The sequence below is a fragment of the Notothenia rossii genome (assembly GCF_949606895.1).
Source record: "Notothenia rossii genome assembly, chromosome: 3".
Lineage (NCBI taxonomy): Eukaryota > Metazoa > Chordata > Actinopteri > Perciformes > Nototheniidae > Notothenia > Notothenia rossii.
Window position 1 is genome coordinate 63,077,340 of NC_136901.1, and position 21,137 is coordinate 63,098,476.

General features: G+C 39.4%; 1 protein-coding gene across 3 annotated transcripts in view; it reads right to left on the reverse strand.

The window, feature by feature from the left end:
• Nucleotides 1-1,620: 1,620 nt before the first annotated feature.
• Nucleotides 1,621-21,137, reverse strand: part of irf2b (interferon regulatory factor 2b) — a 35,276-nt gene continuing 15,759 nt past the window's right edge. For 2 of the 3 annotated variants that reach the window (XM_079668373.1, XM_079668374.1), the window contains exons 2-9: nt 17,837-17,929; nt 17,652-17,751; nt 13,979-14,155; nt 13,788-13,837; nt 11,945-12,011; nt 8,605-8,793; nt 7,209-7,234; nt 1,621-5,968 (exon numbers count right to left, since the gene is read on the reverse strand). In XM_079668373.1, coding sequence (XP_079524499.1) covers nt 5,693-5,968; nt 7,209-7,234; nt 8,605-8,793; nt 11,945-12,011; nt 13,788-13,837; nt 13,979-14,155; nt 17,652-17,751; nt 17,837-17,923 — 972 coding nt within the window. In that variant the 5' untranslated portion in view covers nt 17,924-17,929 and the 3' untranslated portion in view covers nt 1,621-5,692. The remainder of the gene's footprint in view (nt 5,969-7,208; nt 7,235-8,604; nt 8,794-11,944; nt 12,012-13,787; nt 13,838-13,978; nt 14,156-17,651; nt 17,752-17,836; nt 17,930-21,137) is intronic. The other variant, XM_079668375.1, reaches the window with a different exon arrangement.

Below are 21,137 nucleotides of genomic sequence, written 5' to 3' on the forward strand. Positions count from 1 at the left end.
TAACTGATGATTGAACCTAACTATCTTTATTATAGCCCTATTGTCGTTTTTTTTTGTTTAGATATAAAGCTGCAGTTGTATTTTTGACCACTAGATGTCAGGCGTGAAACATCGCTGCAGAACGGTGCTGTTGACCTTCCTTTTCTGGCTAAATATAAACTTTAACATATCATATTAAAGTAAACTTTCTTTAAATAGGAAAATGAGTCCAAATTAAACTTTAATTATGAACAATACTAAGTTATATTTTTGCCTGATTATAGGCATACTCCTTTTTTATTAATATAAAGTAAGTTGTGTTTTCTACCTGAAAGTGACAACAGGGGATTTGAATTTGGCCTTGCTGAGCATGGTATCAAAAATAAATGAACTTCAAGAAAGAATTCCCTGAACACTTCAGCCTAGTGTTTATGGGGAAATGAGAGTGGAGAAGGGACTTTTTCTGATGACGCTTACTGATTGTTGTTAAAGAAACATGGGCACAAGGAAGCTTGTGAAAGAGCAAAATATAGCATACTAGAGACAAACTGTTTACTATGCAACAGCATGAGGTCAGAAGTTGTCAAGGCAACTGGCCAGCCATGCAACCGAGGCCTCAGAGGCAAACAGGAAGTGGAGCTGAGAACTGAGAAGAGAAACTGAAACAGCAGTTAGAGCTATGGTTAGCTGAGAGAGCAGAGTGTTCATGTGTGAAACATCTGCTCTGACAGAAAGCTAAACCGCACGCGCTAAAAGTTGTCCACTCCGCACTCTAACCCACATGCAGCGCTACATGTGCTAACCTGCACAGCTCAGCACCAGGCTGTGTTTCTTATCTCAGACCTCAGTCCCAACCCCCTTTCCCCTGTAAGGACCGGCTGCATGATCTCAACATCTTTAATGGACTTTATGTTCTTCCTTAACTGCAACAAATACAAAGTCTCTCATAAACAGGGGTGCACATAACTGGTACGCAGGTACGCATGCGCGGCAACAATCCTTAGCAAGGCTTTGTTGTTATTCCTGTGCTTATAGTTTCTTTTCAAATTGACCTGCACATTTATTTGATAAGACTTTTATTCTGCAGGTTAATTGGAAAGTGTGTGCAGAAATGAATTCATTAATTAATTTAAAAGAAAACGTTTTTCTTAAATATTGCAGATAATAGAGAGAATAATATCCGAAATGATCAAATAAATATGAAAATAAACATATCAATAAAAAAAAAAAGATTGTATTTGAAAATGTATTTTAATTATTTCCCAATTTATATTCATTTATATAAATCACATTTCTATTTATGTTCTGCAGATTAATTGAAAAAATGTGCAAAAATGAATGAATGAATTACAAATTGTTTAAGTAATGTGGATTATATAGAGAATAAAACCCTAAATGATCAAATACATGTGCAGGTCAATTTGAAAATTAAAATGTCAAGAAATATAAAAAAAATTAAATATTTGTATTTAAATTAATTTGTAATTAATGCATTTAAACATGACCTACCATGTTAACAAAATGTATTCAACTGTACAATTATTTGATATGCGACATATTTATTACATTTCTTGCTATTTTAGTTTTTATTAAGATTGCAGCTTTAGTCCTCCATACAATCAAGTCTATTAAACGCCAAAATAAATACAAAACAATCTTTATTATCAGGTTTACATGTTGATTCACATGTAGGTCAAGAAGTACAGAGAATAAACAGTGGAAACATGTCGCGCTTCGCTGCCTTTTAGGAGCTGAGCAATTACCTTCTTTAGTTCTCTATAAACTCAACGGTCATTTTGTTCTTTGTGCTGAGACGCTCCAAGTGGTCTGAATCACACGAAGCAAAAGCAGGTGGGAACTACATGATGGAAAACTTTATTACATCTCAATGTAATCAACTTTTGGCTGCAATTAAGTCCCTTTTTTTATTTAAAGCAAAAAAACTTCTACTTCTTATCCTATAAGTGCACTTAAGTTATTCCTTGCTACATCTCTTCTAATAACTAGTCTGGATTTTGGCGCAATGTGAATAAAAAATGAGTTTGAAGATTACATTTTTCAAGTAAAAGTTTTCAGTTTTAAGTCAAGTTGCATTGTTTGTGCTCAATATCGAGCACAAACAATGCAATTTAATTCAATAAATCGGCTCCAATGTCTAATATGGATCATGTTGTTTATATGCAAAGCAACACTCAAGAGTGTCACAAAAAAAATTAACAGCTGATTTGGTCATAACTACCAAAGGGTTTTGCGTTTAGAGACTATGTGACCACTACAGCAACATTCCTGAAGCTAAAAAGGCTCACAAGGAAAAAACATGGATCAAATAAAAGGCAGGATTTGTAAATGCAATTGACAATATAACTTGCAAACATTGCTTTAAAGAGGACCTATTATGCTTATTTTCAGGATCACATATTTGTATTTTGTTCCTCTACTGTGACATGTCTCCATGTTCAAAAACCTCTTTATTGTTCTCATACTGCCTGAGCTGCAGCACCTCTTTTCACCCTCTGTCTGAAACCAGAACCCAGTCTGCTCTGATTGGTTAGCTGGCCGGCTCAGTTGTGATTGGTCAACCGCTTAGGGATGTCCCATACTTTATGGGGGGGGGAGGACCATTTTACATGCTAAAAACCTATACAACACACTACAGGAAAAGAAACCTAAAAAAGCATAATAGGGCCTTTAAAGTGTATAAGGCTCACAGAAACATAAGCCACCTGTCAGTATGCGCTGCAGAACAATAAGAAGGCACGTTAAAGAAAATATTTGGTAAAGCCATTTGCCATTTCCACATTCTCACCAAACCCCCTCAATTCTTAAATTAATTCACCATGATAATGATGTGCGTCCAGTGTAAAGTCTCTTTTAGTGGTTTGGTTAAAAAAACCTTGGCAGATTCCTATTTGTCCGACTGTTTTGCTACTTTTAGTACTGTCCCTTGAGCTCTGCTTTAAGGCAGGCATGGGAAAAAGAGACCGTGCTTTAGCCTGCTAGCTGCTAACACAATTAGCTTTCAGATACACTCTCCAACAGTGCATTGTAGAACAGTTCATCATTCTGGGTATATGTTTGGACTTACGTTGCAAGTTATTCTTTTGATTTTTATATACTTTATTAATCCCTGTGGGGAAATTGTTTCTCTGCATTTGACCCATCCTAGTGTTAGGAGCAGTGGGCTGCCATTATGTACGGCGCCCGGGGAAGTTAGTTATTTCATCTTATGTCAAATGAAGAGGTGGACATAACACACAAGAGGACACAGAAGTCTGTGCTCTACGGATAAGAGGACGTTTGGAGCGTAAAAACAACAGGGCTTTGCTGACGACAGTCCTTTCTGGGACAGAGCCCTGACTTCCCTATTCCTACTTGTTATTATAGCAGTTATGTAATTGTACAAAATCAATGCACTCACTATGATTTCACTGCTTTAACACAATCCCAGGGGCCTCTTTAGGGAATTTTTTTACACTTTTTAAAGATTTATTTCAGATTTCTTTGGCGTACATTTTGAATAGGGAGCAAGTTTCTTTCTTCTAAAAATATTTGAAGTTTGTCATCCACTATAATAAGTCTATAATTAGGTGAGTAACTTAGATAAAGACACTAGGAGCCTTCAAAATAAAAGTCCCAATAAATCATTTTTTTAAAAACATATTTTTGACTCGTATATGGTAAATTAATAGGTTGCGGTTGCTGGTATCCTCCAAAGATGGACGACTTGCCGTTGATGGCGCCACATTCCCGTTCCCTATTCACTGACTTATCCCAGACTGAATGTTTAGAATCAACAGTATTGTTGTATAAACTATTGAAAGGTTAAAGATCTGCGAAAAAATATATAGTATTTATGATAAGAACACATTTTTGTCCCAAACTAATCATGAAGTGAGGCATGGGGGTTAAATAGTTAATCCCAACATATGAGGACGTTTGATATATTGTTACTAAATTAACTAGGTCCATGGTAGAAGAGTTAACCACTCCTCCATGCTCCCTACCACAACTGTCGGTATCCACAAACACACAAAGGGCAGATGCAATGTCCTGAAAGCTACCTGCGCCTGTCATGGCCGACTAAAGCACGGCTAGTTTGAATCTAGCCACCGTTATTAAAAGGCACACATCTTCAAAAAGGCTACATACAGACACTCAAACACACTAGTGCTGTCAGTAAGGTTCTGAAGCGGCTTGCAGGCATTCATACATATGAGCTATGTACATGATTAACATCAGGAGGAGAGGAGGAGGATACATAGTTCCTAGCCTGTGTGTGTGTTGGTGGGTAGAGTCCTGAGGTCTGCACACACACACAGACGGATACACACACACCTCTGTTTCCACTGCGGGGCCAATCAGGGCTTCACAATGTTCGTCAGTCTTGATAACAACATGCCTTTGATTCTTTCAGCAGCTTTCTGTGGTAGAGCTGGTTTGCCAACTGAGAGATGAATTCCTAGGAAGTGTTCATTGCTTTGGTATGAACCATAGACTGTATATATGGTATGAACATGTTTCTTACTTCCAAGTAGTGCGATCTCCCTGGAGCGTAAACTGTTTGAGAGGGCAGGTGATTTGTTCTCTGTATTGTGAGGAGTCTTAGGAAGTGTGGCTAAATGTGAGGGAGATTTATTAACTGTAATACATAAACAACTTCCTGTGTTCAACTATTAGCAAATGCTCTTGTACTTCAATTCTTTAACTTGCTGTTTTGAGTGCATAAATGTGTCCTAAAGCAATGTATGGAAAAATGCGAGTACCTGGAGGGCGCACTCATGACGGTCAACATTTTTTTGTGGAACGCTGGACACTTCTAACACTCAACGATCGCCATCTCGGCAACGTATCGGAAGCTACGCAAACCAGCAGCGATTGTTGTTGCCGCGGTAAACACAGCACTAACAATAAAAAGTGAAACTGTTTTTTTTCAGGCTTTAATAAGCATACGAATATATTAGTTTGGAAAAGAAGCTACCGCTAATTTGTATGTCTGTATGCTAGCGCAACGGTGTGTGATTTGTGAGACAACTCTGGTCTAAATTCACACACTGCTCAAGTGTTCATAGTGTAGGACATGGCAGTGCATCAAGGGAAGTGTCCCAATTTAGACACATCAGTTTGAGTTGAAACTGTGTACTGCTAAAAATCATAGCAGAGTAGATGAATATGAGGTGAAAAAAACCGCACTCATCTACTAGGTTGTGCAATCAAAAACATTATGGCATCCTCATAACTTTAAGTTCATTTTCTTTCATTGGATAAAAGTTACTAATTTCTTCCATTTGAATATGTGTGCTAAAGTGTTAGCACAAACACGATGGACTAAGGACACGTTGGGCTCACGAAGCGCGAAAGTGTGAGACTTTCTGTGCAAGTGTAAAACAAGAAGGTTTTACAGAGAATGGAGGTTTTTGTAGTGAGCATTCAAAGGGATAAATGAGAGATGAATTACAAATGTAGTTTTGGTGTTGTTAATTCTAATTTAATTACCACCGTGAGTAATTATTATACAAATGGTAACTTTGTGGGTACTTTTTACCACCAGTCAGCAGTTCCTCCTCTTAAAATGAGAATTCATCACCCAGAGAAGCTACAAAAGAATCAAAGGTTTTGAACCTCGCCCCGTTTTGGCTCGGCGCTGCTTTTCCTACTCTGTGTCATTCCTATGCCCTGGAAGCTGTGATGATGCTCCCTCATCCGGGGTCAGAGGTCAGGAGCTGTTCACGTCCGAGGTTTTCATTATGACACTGGCGCGCATCTCGTGTGTGAGGCCGGTCGCTGCAGACTCAGAGTTCTGGCCGTACGCTGCCGTCCAGCCGTCCACTTCCCCGGTGTGGTAGCTGATGAGGGGTGTGGGGTCTCGCGTGCTGGTGACCCTGAAGTTGGGCTTGCTCGCGGTGACGAAGGTGGCCATGCCGGGGAGAGAACATGAGGGAACCCTGAGAACTGATGTGTTGTAGTCCTGCCTCCAGACTACACTGAGCCCCTGGGACAAGAAAAAAAGAGAGAAGAAGAAAAAGAGGAGCATAAGCAAAACACAAGCAGGGCACAAAGGCTGTGGCTAATTCCTGACGCATGTTGAATACAGAAGTGAGATTTTTTCCTTTTTTTTCTGGACATCCATTTCCCAGTTCAGTGATTTATTTGTTTCCTCTCCTTTATATATGATTTCAGAAGAGGTGAAAAACGGTTTTGCTATTATAATTCTTATTTTTAAAATCCTTAAATGTCACTTTAGTAAAACAGGTGTTGTTGCAATACTCATTATGGCCATGACTTAGTTTGAACTACAAGACACATATTGTGTGTTAGGCAGTTATGTTACATGTGTTAAAGGTGCTGGATAAATGAAACGCTGCAAATACAGAACGCTTCATGTGCATGTGTTTTGGCACATTTGTGTTGTTTTATTTGAATTGCTTTTGAAACTGCAGCTTGTTTCTCCTAACGGAAGTGTTTTGGGTACCGTAAGTCTTAAACACAGCATTCCAAAAAACTATTTGCATCAGATTTAGGTAATGGCTCACCAGATTTGTTTTTTCCTCACTGCCTCTCATGGCTTCAGTTGCTTTGTATGTGTAACAATATAAACATTACATCTATTATATCAAATAGCTGCATTCATCACTGACACCTTTTATTACAGAAAATAATCTGAATGTGAGGGAAAGTTTTTACTTTCCTTTGTACTCTCTGTTCTCTTACCACTGATAAGAGATAGTGTGTGTGTTACTGTGAGTACAAGTACTACAAAAGGCCAACCTCAGAACAACCTGTTAATGTTTGACAGTTCCTGACAAGGCCCTCCCTTTTCTCAGTGTCTCGCAACATTACAGGAAACACACACACACACACACACACACACACACACACACACACACACACACACACACACACACACACACACACACACACACACACACACACACACACACACACACACACACACACACACACACACACACACACACACACACACACACACACACACACACACACACACACACACACACACACACACACACACACACACACACACACACACACACACACACACACACACACACACACACACACACACACACACACACACACACACACACACACACACACACACACTTTCAGCAGTAGCTATGAAACAGGTAAAAACCTGTTTATCTGAAGATCAGAGCAGTTAATAATTCATTCATCACTCTCTCCTGTGTACAGTATCATGGGAGACTCACCTCTGTGTCACTGTCCGTGTCGCTGCCTGTGCAAAAAAACAAATATGCAGAAATGCAGTTAAAATATTGGTTTTAAGGTAGATCTTTGTAAAAAGTCACATAGTTACAGATACAAAATGAAGAGTTTACATAAATAACATTTGCACACAATTAAATAAAAGTACATGTTAAAGAAAAATATGATTTGATATTGAACCCTGACTCTACAGGCCATGGTAGCGATGGAGAAACATAAGAAAGTGGTAGAGACAAAGAAAAACTGATGGCATGATTATAACTGTAAACTGATAGAGCTCACTCTCCCTGAATGACTGGTTGGATAAGAAGAAAGGTGGATGCACATATAACCAGATCTCACGGTGCTAATGACTAACTATGGAGAACTGAAAGCCAATCAAGCGTTGACTAACCAACCACTTTAGGGAATCCTGAACTAACCCTTTCAAATGCCAAAAAACAGTGTGTGGTAGTTTTAAAGAGAGGGTAGAGGGGGGCTTCAGTTCCCCGTCAGAAGCTAGCATCGCACTAGCTTTATTGACAAAAAGCAATGGGATTCTTCCATTGGATTTTATATTGCAAGGTCTGTGACAAACACATGTTTATGATACTTACATACCTTATTTCAGACGTCTAACCAAAAACACATTTTAAAAAAGCAGTGACGAGCTGAACCAGTGGTGTCTATCGTTTTTTCGAAGACAGTTTATAGTCACGCCCACTTCCGCATTACGAGTTACTACAGAAGGTGCGGGTAGGTTCGGTTTGGTTCAGTCAGACAGTCAACCCCCCCCCCCCCCCAATGAATTTGTCTCTCAGCGGCAGGAAGTGGAGGAATGTAGAGGGACCGCAGGGAGGAGTTGCTAATTATTTGTGGTCTGATAAATAAAACTTCATTTATCAAATTTAGCAGCCAATATTGTTTTCCCTCCAAGCTACAGTAGACATGAGATAACTTGAGCGAAGTTATCCTTATACATCCATGACGCTGGGGCTACGTCGATGCATGGTAACATCTAAACTGGGATGGTCAATTGATCGACTCAACCTGGAACTCTACTCATACACCACAGAACAGGAAGTGATTAGAGCATGTCGGCCAGATTAAGCTGTGTGTTGTAACACAAACATCATTAACCATGACCAAGAAAGATTCCTCTTAGTAAGACTGTAACCTCTGTGCCTTTAAATGGTAACTGTGGTCAAAACTCTGGTTATGCATCTCTTTCTACAAGATTACTCTCATTTAACTAGCACATTTATGCTCTTTCTTATCACAAATTGTTGTAAAGTGTGTGTATATATGTGTGTGTGTGTGTGTGTGTGTGTGTGTGTGTGTGTGTGTGTGTGTGTGTGTGTGTGTGTGTGTGTGTGTGTGTGTGTGTGTGTGTAGTCTCACCGCAGCATGAGGACACAGGAGAGATTTGCAGCGGGTACGAGTGGGAGGAGCTTACGGTCTGCTCCTCGTCCTCAGTGGTCACCTCGATGGTCTGACAGACGAACGGTAGCTGCTCGCTGGTGATCACATGGTCTCCTACCGAGCTGTCGCTGGGTGTGATTGGACGGAAAGGCTGAAACCACTGTAGTGCTGTAAATAAATTGATTAAAATGACTCAAGTGTGTGGAAAATGTGGTTATCTTCCCAGTGATGCGAGATAAAGAGATATTCGTATGCCTTGAAAATCAAAGTGTAGTTAATACATATTCATGAAGTCATAAAACTGCTTTGATCTCATTTAAATGTACTGCAGTTACTTGAAAAAGTTATCTTTTCCATTTTGTATTTATGTTGATAGAAAAAGTTCCTTAAAAAAGGGAAAGAGTACTGTTAACTGTTACAAGCAATAATAATGCAAAAAAAGGAAAAACGATAAATATAGTGTCCCTTTGTTCCCTAGCAAATGTATCTTCTTCATGATAATAATTCTTAAATTCTTCTAACTAGTATACGAAAGCAGTCAGTAGTTACTGTATGTTCTTTGGCAGGAGATAGTTACTGAGCTAGATAATCAACAGATCTTTTCTTTACTTTTGAAGCTTCTATTGTGGTTTTTAAATTAAGCTTTCAATGTCTGTTGTCATATTTTATGACCAGTCTCGACCCTGAAATAATAGATTTTGTGTTATGTAAATTAATGTAATACATGATGCTGTTAGATTGCTGCTAGGCTGCTTTTTGAATGTGTAACCATTCTGTGAGGCAAGTGGAACAGCAGAGAAAACACCAACCAATAAGGATTGAAGAAAGATCCCACTGAATTTTTGAAATGATTATATTTTAGCATGGTTTGAAAATAGATTTTGGATCCATTTTGCCATTGGAAAGACTATCACTTGCTAAGAGGTACTCTTCGAATAGCACTATACATGACAGAAGACTGGTTAAGTGTTATAACTAGGAGTGTAACAAAAAGTAGGTACATTTGGTTCATTTCCAAAGTTGTGACTGACCCTGATGCTTCTTTTTTATGTCAATGCCTGTTAATGTTCTTTGGTTTTGTTGGTTTTAAGTGTAGGTTTGTTATTGCATTTTTCAAAAAAAAATTGTTTATGTAGATGCCAACAATGCAGCCATTTATAGAGCGGTGAAGTCTCTCCCTTTCCGGTGGACCTCCATGGGACCTTATTTCGGAACAATTATGTATTGAAGTCAATGGGTAGAGAAAGATTATCTTTCGATTACGTTTGAATTGTGCCACGAATTACACATATGATGTTTGTCAATTTAAAAGATAATTTTGCAAGTCAACATTTTTTAAATGTGCCGTAAAACTGTGAAGTGACACTTTTTTTTGTGTGAAACCGCTCAATGAACTACATCTCCCATCTCGCACCACACACCAAGACGGCCGTCACGTCGGCACATTTCACTTCTTTCTTTCAGAATGAGGCGGAAAGCATTAAAAAGGTGAAAACCACTACAAGTCTGGGCATGTTGAGAGCTGTACACACACAAACTACGAGTTAGTCGGTTCCGTAAGAGCCAGCATGCGGGACCGGGATTATGGGATTTGTAGTCTTTCTAGTTGCGTATTTTTCACAGTCTTATATTTCAACAGTTTTACGGCAAACTGTGATTTTTTGACATGGAAATTATTTTTTAAGATTGACAAACATCATATGTGTAATTCGCAGAGGTGGGGACTCGAGTCACATGACTTGACTCGAGTCACATATTTTTTTACTTGAGACTTGCTTGACTAACATTGATAAAAGACTTGACTTGGACTTGGTATTCATGACTTGAGACTTGACTTAAGCTTGAGACAGATGACTTGAAAGGACTTGACTTTTTAAAATTAAATATTTGCTTCAAATCGATTAAGCAAAGAGAAGACAAAACGGGTTAAATGAACACTAGAACCTCCAAGGGATTCATTTTGACTAACCCTGATACTGACGGGCTGTCAGCAGAGAGAGAGAGAGAGAGAGAGAGAGAGAGAGAGAGAGAGAGAGAGAGAGAGAGAGAGAGAGAGAGAGAGAGAGGAAAAGAGACGCCTCGTTTATTTCCCCTGTGTTATTATCAGAAGTTACTGGAAACTTTTGAATAATGTAGTTCATCTACTTTTAGTAGTTTGTTTAAATGTTTTAATTATGTTGTTTTTGTTTGTAGAAGTGCATCATTCCTTGATTTATTGTAAAATGAATCTGACATTTTTTTGATCTGTTATGATGATAAACTGAAGCCATTTCTAAATTAACCCAATTAAGTGAGTTTTAAATCGTCCTGCTTAGTTTATAAGAAAATTATGAAGAGGAACAAATTAAATGGTTTGAAAATGATATCTCTGTAGGTGCTGACGCTGTTGGCGGTTCTAGTGTTAACAGAAATTTAAATTAAATATGTGTAATGGCAAATGCCATATCTGATTTTCTTACCTGGAATTCTGCCTTTTTGAACAGACTTTTTGAGTCCTAGCTATATTGTCTACAGTTCTGGGGTTAATATGAATCTAATATGATTGTCATCGGTCTAAATTAGATTTCAAATGATTAACTGTGTATGTAATGAAGATCATAGTGTGGGTTGAATCCATTTTCAAAACCACTGTCTTTTAACTGATTTAAATGCGGAAACTGGGCTTATTCATCAGAATTTCGTATGACTTGACTTGCTTGACCTGAGCAATGACTTGACTTGACTTGCTTGACCTGAGCAATGACTTGACTTGCTTGACTCTCACCACAGTGACTTGGGACTTGCTTGATACTTGTAGGTCAAGACTTGAGACTTGCTCATGACTTTCACATGTAGGACTTACTCCCACCTCTGGTAATTCGTGGCAAAATTCAAACGGGATCGAAAGATACGTTTTCTCTCCCCATTGACTTTAATACATTTTCCGAAATAAGGTACCATGGGTCGGAAGTAGATGGGCGGGATTTCGCCTCTATACAAAAAAATCTCACATTCTCATTAGTCCATTTGTTATAACAGTTCCTCTTACTAAGTTAGTTAGTATTTTATATTATGAGTGTTGAGAACTAAAATATTCTACATGGAAATCTACCTTTTTCTTTAAATAAATGTTGATTTTTGGGAAATGTTTGGATCACACCAATTGGTAACCATCCTAATTGGCCACCACTTCATTGTTATTCTATAATTCATATAATATTAGCGTTGCCTGATCTTTACACAAATACCAGCTTTAAATACTATTGAAAGATAGTAAAAAAAAATAAATTAAAAAAAAAGAAGCCACGAAATATGAGTAAAGAAGACAGTAGTGTGGTACCTGAGACGCTGTCGATCACTGTGAACTCTAGTGCTTCCTGCTTGATCGGAGACGGAGAACCTGCCTGCTGGGGACAGAGTGGAAGAGGAGACAGAGAAAGATTAAGAATACACCTTTAGACCTGTGTTAGCACAAACAAAAACATGTAGTTAAAACCTTGAAAGTTCATTTTTACAAGCCCGTTGGAAGATAGTATCCTTTACAGAATAACTTCTGCAAAGTGCAGGGCTGGAGTAATTGAACATTAGTCAGCTTATGCTAAAGTATTCAGCTGTAACAATATAAACAGCTTATTCCCGCTAACACCATGAAGCATTTCAGGCATTTAAACACAGAAACTGAACTGACCAGAATGTGCTGAAGAAACTTGTCAAATATTAAATAAGCACTGTTCTGTAAATGTTGTTAAATGTTGCTTGGAATTAAGCATTTCTCACTTATATTTAATATTTTTGGTCCGTTTATTATAGCAGAATGTTTAATACAGTGTATTTCTGATATTTATTAAAGATCACATGGTATTCCATATGATGTGTGTTATTGAGTTGGGACACACAGTTAGAGAGACAATGGTCGTTCTGAGTTATCAATAGATGTATTCATTTTAAGTGAGCTGACACAGAGGGTAGAGGAAGTTCAGAGAAGGCCTTAGGTTATAAAAACAGTTAACCTTCGTTAGTTAACTGCTCCTAAAGATGTCATGAGACGATGACGTTTAAACATATACAAGTATAGCTTTCAGAGAGAAAAACATGTGACATTTGTGTGGTAGGCTGCATGATAAAATGTGTGTGTGTTAAACATGCTTAGGGAAAATGTGTGTGTGTTCATTGCAGTGGCTATATATGCTGTATGATTGTTGCTACCGTCGGGGGGCATTTCCGCGATTGGCTGCTGTGGCAGCAAGTGATGTACTTCCTATTATTGTTTGTTTGTTGCAAAAACTAAATAATAATTACTGATCAGCTATATCTGTGTTTGTGTTTTATTGATTCCTCTCTGTTTCATTCTTTCCTGTTGTGTGAGTGCTGGATCGCCACAACACGTTCTTTGAGTTATCTTCCTTCAGTTTTGACTTCAATTCAAGCATGAAGATAGTCTACAGAAAACAGAACGTTTATTTTTCCTTTCTGTTGGAAAAAGAAAAAGTAGCCATTTCTCAAATGTTACTATTAGTTATACATAAGCCATCTTCTGGCAGATGTCTTTCACGTGGCAGTGAAGTCAGAAGTGATTTCTTTATTACATATTATTTAGCTGACGCTTTTATCAAAAGGGGCTTACATACTCTTTAATACTGTAGACATAGAGGTCAAATGTGGCTTCCAGTATCTTGCCGAAAGTCACCTTAACAGTCTTGACTGCAGGGGTAGGGATCGAACCACTGATCTCTGATTGGCTGATCAGTGCACTAAAATGCTTGCATGTTTAAAATGAAATTCGCATCCATCATATTTACTTTTACCCTCCAAAACGTCTGCCTGTCATAAAGATGTTGGAACGGGTTTGACTTTTTTCTGTTTTTTTTGCATTTGTCAAAAGCTTTTTGAGAGTAGTTTGACCCCACAGAGCCACCGTACACACAAATGTCATCATCGCTATCCATTAAAGCTACAAAACCTGTCAACCGTTTTGTCTCAATTTGCTTATTTTCACAATTGATAGCATAATAAAACATAGTGTAATGTTTTTTCCAGATTTATACAAAATGCAAGAAGGAATCGGAGAGCAAGAGCTTTTACGGTGAGCAAAATGTGGAATATATTCACCAGGGTTATGTCATGTCTATGAGATTTATGTGTTATTATTTTTACTCAATCTAGCAAATGTTGTGTTCATGTACCTCTTTACTCCTTTTTGGCTTCCCCTCCTTGTCGGTCTTCTTCTTTTCCACTTAAATATACAGAAAGAATAAAAACGTTCAGTAACTGAGCCACAATATAAATGGAAAGAGTATTGATTCAGTAAATATGGAATTATGAACAAGTATTTATAGGGGAAACAGATCAAATCTAGAAAAGTGATTGTGCTCACCTTTCTTCATCATCCTCTCGGAGGAGGAGAGCATCTTGTACACTCTGAATGCGTTGGTTCCCTTCTTGATACTTTTGTCCTTCACCTCCTCGATGTCCGGCAGACTGTTCATGGCGCAGCGGAAGTTTGCCTTCCACGTCTTCGGGTCAGGGCGGTCTATGCCGATCTGATATTTACCTGCACACAAACACAGAGAAGTCACCATCTTTTCCCAGGTATATCATTATTCATGTCTCATTTTATTTAGATATTATCCAGCTTGCATTCTTCTACTGTTTTGCAAAGAAATACAGAAAATCGCGGCCTGTAGCACCATCCTTGATGGAGCATGTGTGGGCTGGACCTGTATTTTACAGGAAAGGAGTGAGCAGAGGGTCGAGTTGTCGATTCTTGCTCCGTTTGCTGTGACCAGTGTTGCCAACTCCATAGTAAGGAAAGTAGCTATTGGCTGTCAAAAAAAGTCGCCAGAAGTCCCTAAATGACGTCATCGCCCAATTTGCATATCATGTTATCGCGGTAAAAAAACGTTCCACCCCCTTCAAGGATCAAAACTCGAAACCACCAGAGTAAATCCAGACGACAGTAAATCAGAAATGTCTCTATTACAAAAAGTAGAAAGTAGAAATAGTTTTAGTAGAAATCTCCCTTACAATAAAGGCAGTATAGTATGCCTGTGTGTCATCTCCAATACATGGCTTCAACCATCCTTTAAACTCAGGGTTTGATTCCCACTCCATTCTGTACTTTTGTGAATACAGTTTAGACTGTGACATGATGACCTACGTGGATGTTTAGCTTGTCACAGAGAGGCACACACACAGTGGATGAGGTGATTAAGTGACTGAAGCTGTCTTGACGCGGGAGTATGGCTGTCTCCTCTCTCCTCTGACTGCAGCTGAGCTGCTGTGGGAGGCAACAGTGAGTCTGCACGCCTGTGAGTACGATGGGAGGGCTGAGGGGCTCACGGCAGCTCGTTAACTGCAGAACAATACGTGAGTCTCCAAACACCAGAAAAGTCCCTAATAACACCATTACAAGTCGTTAGATTATTCGTTAGTCGCTTTTGACAAAAATAAGTAGCCGGAGGGTTTGGAAAGCCGCCAAATTTAACGACAAAGTCGCCAAGTTGGCAACAATGGCTGTGACTATATTCCTCACCCTCTCAGACTTTCAGTTGCGCGCGTTACTACAGAGACGCACTACCATGGAAACCAAACAATGGTGTAGCGAAATTTCGAGGCTGCAGAACGGTAGACTTCGCGTCCTTAAAATCCCCACAATGCTTTGTGCACGGACCAATTTCCCCAAATCTGTGGCGGAAAATGTAAGGCGGGGCCTCTCATATGCTAGCCTGTTCCACTCTTCGTTTTCCGAATGCCAGGAAAGATTCTTGCCTAGCTTCTGAAGGAAGTGACTCGGAAGACATGTGCTACCAAGCAAGCATCCTCGCGATTGAGAAACGGCCAGTATGTTGAATCGGCCGTGCGTCGGCCACAGGCAGTCGGACAAAGAAATCACTCTGATTGGCTGTTCAGCTAGCGAATCAGTGCATGAGAAGCGAAACGGTTGCTTGAGAATGTCTTCCACAAGCAACACTCCAATGGCTGATAGCTCCAGTACCGCACAAAACATGTTTTCGATGGACGAGAGTGAAAATGGAACACACACTCTATTTGTTGTTTGTTTAGATCACGCAGTCTGTTATTCTTCTCTGTCTTCCGGTTGTTGCCTCTTTTGAATGACGAATATACACTACCGCCTCCTGCTGGTAAGGACAGTTATTGCCACTCACGCATGCGCAGTTCATACGTGCTCGGCTGAAGTCTTTGCGGTGTGTTCCAGTGCGACACATGGCCAACCCATTTTCCCCTCGGGGACAAATAAACAAATACTATACTATGGCCAAGACGCAGGAGAACACGGCGACGCAACAGTCGGCGTCGGCGAGTTCTCTGGTGACTGCTTGGAGTGTCAGGGCCTTTAGCGCTACAACACCTGAGGTAGGGCTGCCCCCAAATAGTCGACTAAAAATGAGTCTTAATCAACTCATTCTGAGTTAGTCTATTAGTTGGAGGAAAGAAAAAAAACTCCATCTGTGCACTTCGTGTGCTTTGACACGTCAGCCGGAAACCCCTCAGACTTCTTTCAGAGCTGTGCCTGGTCATTAAGTTACTTTTGTCTGTTAGGAAATCCAAAGTGTGGATCTTTCTGAGCGAGCAAAGGACGAGCCCCACAAGGTGACTAAAACTCTGCAGAAAAAAAGTTGCCTCCACATCCACGCCATCGGAGCTTAATTAAACCCGACAACGTGTGTGCCTTCCTCAGACTCGGAGAATAACAGCAGCAGTGAGTCAGGCAGTAGCCTAGCCTTGTATCGACATATATAGGCCTATAATATATAATCATTCTGACCTCAGAAAACAATAAATTCAGGCTTTCATTTCATGATGAGGGCATAATGTGCGGAGATGTTCTTGCTGACGTTTATATTTGTCGGTGTTTCTGTTTGCTGTGTAATATTTAATGGATTGTTAACATTTTAATTCAATTCAGTGTGTGTCCACGCTGCTTGTTCCGAGACACATGAAGAATCATTATCCTTATTAATATATCATATACGTGAAACGATAAGTCGAATAATTGCATGCATTGACGACTAATTGTCGAATAGAACAATCTTTAGTCGAGGGCAGCCCTAACCTGAGGATACTCACGGTTCTTTAGTAAATCATCTCGCAAGATAAATATGTATTTATTGTATTTTATTTTTTTTTAAATTTAATTCATTCAAGAGACAGTTTTGGAAGGGGGAGACAAAGGTGAAGACGCACAGCAAATGGCCCCTAGCCAGATTTGAACTGAGGCCCTCAACACGGCCTAGCCCCAGAACATGGGCCGCCAGCTCTACCAAGTGAGCTACACGGTGGGCCTAGCCCCAGAACATTGGCCGCCAGCTCTACCAACTGAGCTACACGGTGGGCCTAGCCCCAGAACATGGGCCGCCAGCTCTACCAACTGAGCTACACGGTGGGCCTAGCCCCAGAACATGGGTAGCCAGCTCTACTAACTGAGCTACACGGTGAGCCTAGCCCCAGAACATGGGTAGCCAACTCTACTAACTGAGATACACGGTAGGCCTTGCCCCAGAACATGGGCCGCCAGCTCTACCAACTGAGCTACACGGTGGCCCCGTTTTTTCTGTTGCTTATTTTATTGTATGCAGTCTTTTATCTTTATATTTTTCATTTCATTTGTTTGTTAGTTAATGACGGAGATTTTAGGGCTGCACAATTGATACAAATGTGTATCCCTGTTGCATAGTGGCGCCATATCCCAAACACACCAAGCGCAATATTTGGTAAAGGTAAAATATGTCAAACTACCGAGGTGGGTATAATGAAGCAGAGGAGGCATACAAAGAATATTCTAGAGACTTGATGTGAATTATAAAATGATCAATCCTTCTAATGTGTCCCTACTGATTGAGACAAGTGATCATTGTGATTTCTTCCTTACTAATGTCCCGCAAATTAAAGGTTTCACTGATTTTAGACAGAACTGGTGCGGTGTCTAGCAGTATGACCATGTCAACCACTGAAAAGGAGAAGCACAGTGTGTGTGTGTGTGTGTGTGTGTGTGTGTGTGTGTGTGTGTGTGTGTGTGTGTGTGTTACCGGTGTGTATGGCCCATCTCATGAAGAGCGGAGCGTCTTTCTCCAGGTCCCAACCGTGACGCGCTGCATGCATCCACGGGATCTGGAATATCCGCTTTTCCTACACACATTTACATTCTGTCAGCTATTGAACTATAATATAAAAGTGTGTGTGTTTCTTTGTGTGTGTCAAAGTGTATACTTACTTTGTTGACCCATTTGAGTCCCGGTATCTGGCAGGAGTCGATCTGTTCCTCCAGCCACGGCCGCATCCTCATTCTCTCTGCGGGCATCGTCTCCTGCGAGCACACACACATTGACACAAACTGCTATGTTGGAGCCAGTTTTTTGTTTCTTTGTGAAAAGGTCAAATAAGATTGTCACCTCATGGGGACTTCTGTAGTCAAGGGACTATAACACAAAAAAAAATCCCACTGCACCAGCCTTTAAGACACAGGTATGGGCAACATGTGTTGAAAGTTTCTAACCCTTTTAATTACTTAAAATGTCAGCTTTGCCTCTTCTGTTTTGACTTGTTTGACTATTGCAAAGGCCTATTTTCCTTGCTGAAGAGAAGACATTTCTTATTAAAGCAGCAGTATCATGCTTTTTATGGTTTTCTCTTTCCTGTAGTGTGTGATATAGATTTGTGTTCATGTTAATGGTCAGAAAAGATAAAGCATTTTCCAAACTTTGACGACTTTGTACGGACCCTAAGGAACGGTTGTTGTTATTATTACAGCAATAGAAAACATGGTGTGTACCGCCTCTGTGAGCAAAATGAAGGAGAGAGTTGAGTTCCTTTTATCTGCGGTGGTAAAGATAAGACTCCTGCCAAGTTCATGACAGTCAACTTGCAATATCAAAACCACAGCCACATACCGTCTGAACAAAAGAAAACATAGTAAATAACATATTTTAGAAGATGAGACAAAAGGGACTAGAGAAAGAACTAAAAGATTAATAAATATGGTATGTTTATTTGGGAGCAAATTATGAAAAATTTGATTTAAGAGCACAGTTATGATCCCTGCAGAGTGATGTGTTCAAAGTCCGGCAGTGAGCTGACACTCCCTGGTGCACTGAGCCTCCTGACGTGAGACTAAGCTCGATAACAGGTCACACAGCGTGACATGGCACCGAGTCAAATAATACGCATTAGCCCTTTTCTAACCGTAGGGGTTTGAACATCCACCGTACACTAGAGACAGGTTAACTGTGTTCAATGAGAGACATTCATCTGGACCAGAGGGGTTTAACATGCAGTAGTTCAAATAGTGTATGTTATGGTATTTAAATGTGTTGTATATTAAAAAGGTCGGGTAGGTAAGTTTGAGAAACCGGCTCGAGATACAGTTTTTGTTATATTCCATGGAATTCCCTTAACATCCCGATAGCAATGAATATCTTAAGTGCTTCGACAAGAAATCCATTAAAACATTTAATCTGTGGAAGCCGTAGTAATGTAAAAAGCACGACCAATAATTTTAGCCGGCACGGCTAAAATAACTGGATGGCCTACCTGCCTGTCAGCCTTCCATCTGTGCACAAACTTATCTCGTGCCCTCATTGGTCATGTGCGCGTTCGTGTGTTGGAGGAGGGGCTCTGTAAGGAAGTGGCAGAGTTTTTCCGGTTGTGTATTTTCAAATTCTAGCGCACTGGAGCCGGTTTCTCCAAAATTACCTACCCCACCTTTAAGTTTGTACAGCTGTATTTGGATTTTTTTTTTTGTGAATTATACTGTTAAAATGCAAAGAAATAAGAAAATAATAAGGAAATACAAACAAGTCAGCATAAAATAGGAAATAGTTAGGTTGCAGAAACGTTTTTGAGTGCACAATTTGTGATATTTAGTACTATTTTGTTCAAGCTATGCACCAGTAGCTTTCTGTATGAATAATAAATTACATTTACAATATCTGCCATATAGCTTAATCCTGTATTTACAATTAAAACTCAAAGCATGATGTTACATTAACATTACAAATGTAATTATTATTATTTTAAGTTCAAATATGATTTTGAAGAGTGTTCCCTCATGACTTGCCCTGCTTATACATTTATAAATATACAGTATATGAATTACACATTTCATTTCCTAAATGTCAACTAAAACACGTGTAAGTTGCAGTACATGACACTTTAGATGTATTCAAAGGTCGAAGAAGTACTAAAATATTGCACTTAAGTAGTAGTCCTACCATCAAAATGTTACTCAAATAAATATACAAAAGTATTACCATCAAAATATACTTAAAGTATACTTGTGAATTTATTCAGTGTTGATGATATTGTTTATCATTAATATATATCTGCAAAGTAAGTAAAGGTACTACATGAATGTAGTGGAGTATAAGTACAATATTTACCTTTACGGATTAGAAGTTCAAAGAAGCATAATGGAAATACTCAAGTAAAGTACCTCAAAATAGTGCTTAAGTACAGTCCTTGAGTAAAAGTACTAAGTTACTTAAAGTGGACCTATCATGCTATATTTGAACAATATATTTTAGGGCCATACCTATATAAAGTATATAAATATAGATTTTTCAAAATACCAAACAGATCCTGCATTTTAGCAGGGCTCGACAGTAACGGTTGCCAGGTTGCCATTGGCAACCATTCAGAACAAATGTCAACCACTTCTTGGCCTTTGGTTGCCATCAGTGGCAACCACTTTTTAACATGAAGAAATAAGGACAGCAAACAGCTAAATGCGTTCCCCAAAATAGATGAATGTTAATTATTTGTTGTATTAAGAGGGATATTTAATTATTGTTGTGACCAGTCGGAACCTGATACTTAAAGTGGATCTATCATGCTATATTTGAATAATATAGTGTAGGACCATACCTAGGGCTGAACGATATACCGTGTCATGGCGATAACCGCGATATGCACATGCGCGATATTCACACCGCAGGGACGTGCGGTTTTATTCATTTAAAAAAAAAATGCTAACGCACTTTAGCACAGAATTCAAAATAAAGATACCCTTATTACTTATCGAAACTGCACATACAATATATCCGATTAAAGCTGAGACAGATTATTTAAGTATAGTATCTAAGCGATCCGATCTCGCGACAGGGGAAGCAAACAAAGACATCACAACACGTACCTTTACGGAGCTTTTACGGGAGATCTTCTCACCGTAGCTGTCAATCTGATCAAAAGACGTGTTCAATGGCATTAAAACGAGAAAAAACGTGGCTGAATCGGTTGATCCATAGGTTAATAATGTATCTGTGGCCTTGAAGCAATTGTTTATAGTCCATAATTCAATTTTTATGTAAAAATCGGAGCACAAAAGTTAGCTGCTAATGGTAGCCACCAGAGTGTATGCAGCTTCCGGTTTTGGCTACGCGTCACTCTCACTCCTTATTTGATCATGTGTTGGTGTGTGTAGAACTTCCCCTGCATGCACAGCAAACCACCAATCACAATCATTCTTGATCAGATCACAGCAGGCCTCGCCCCGCTAGTTTGCAGACCATCAAAAACAC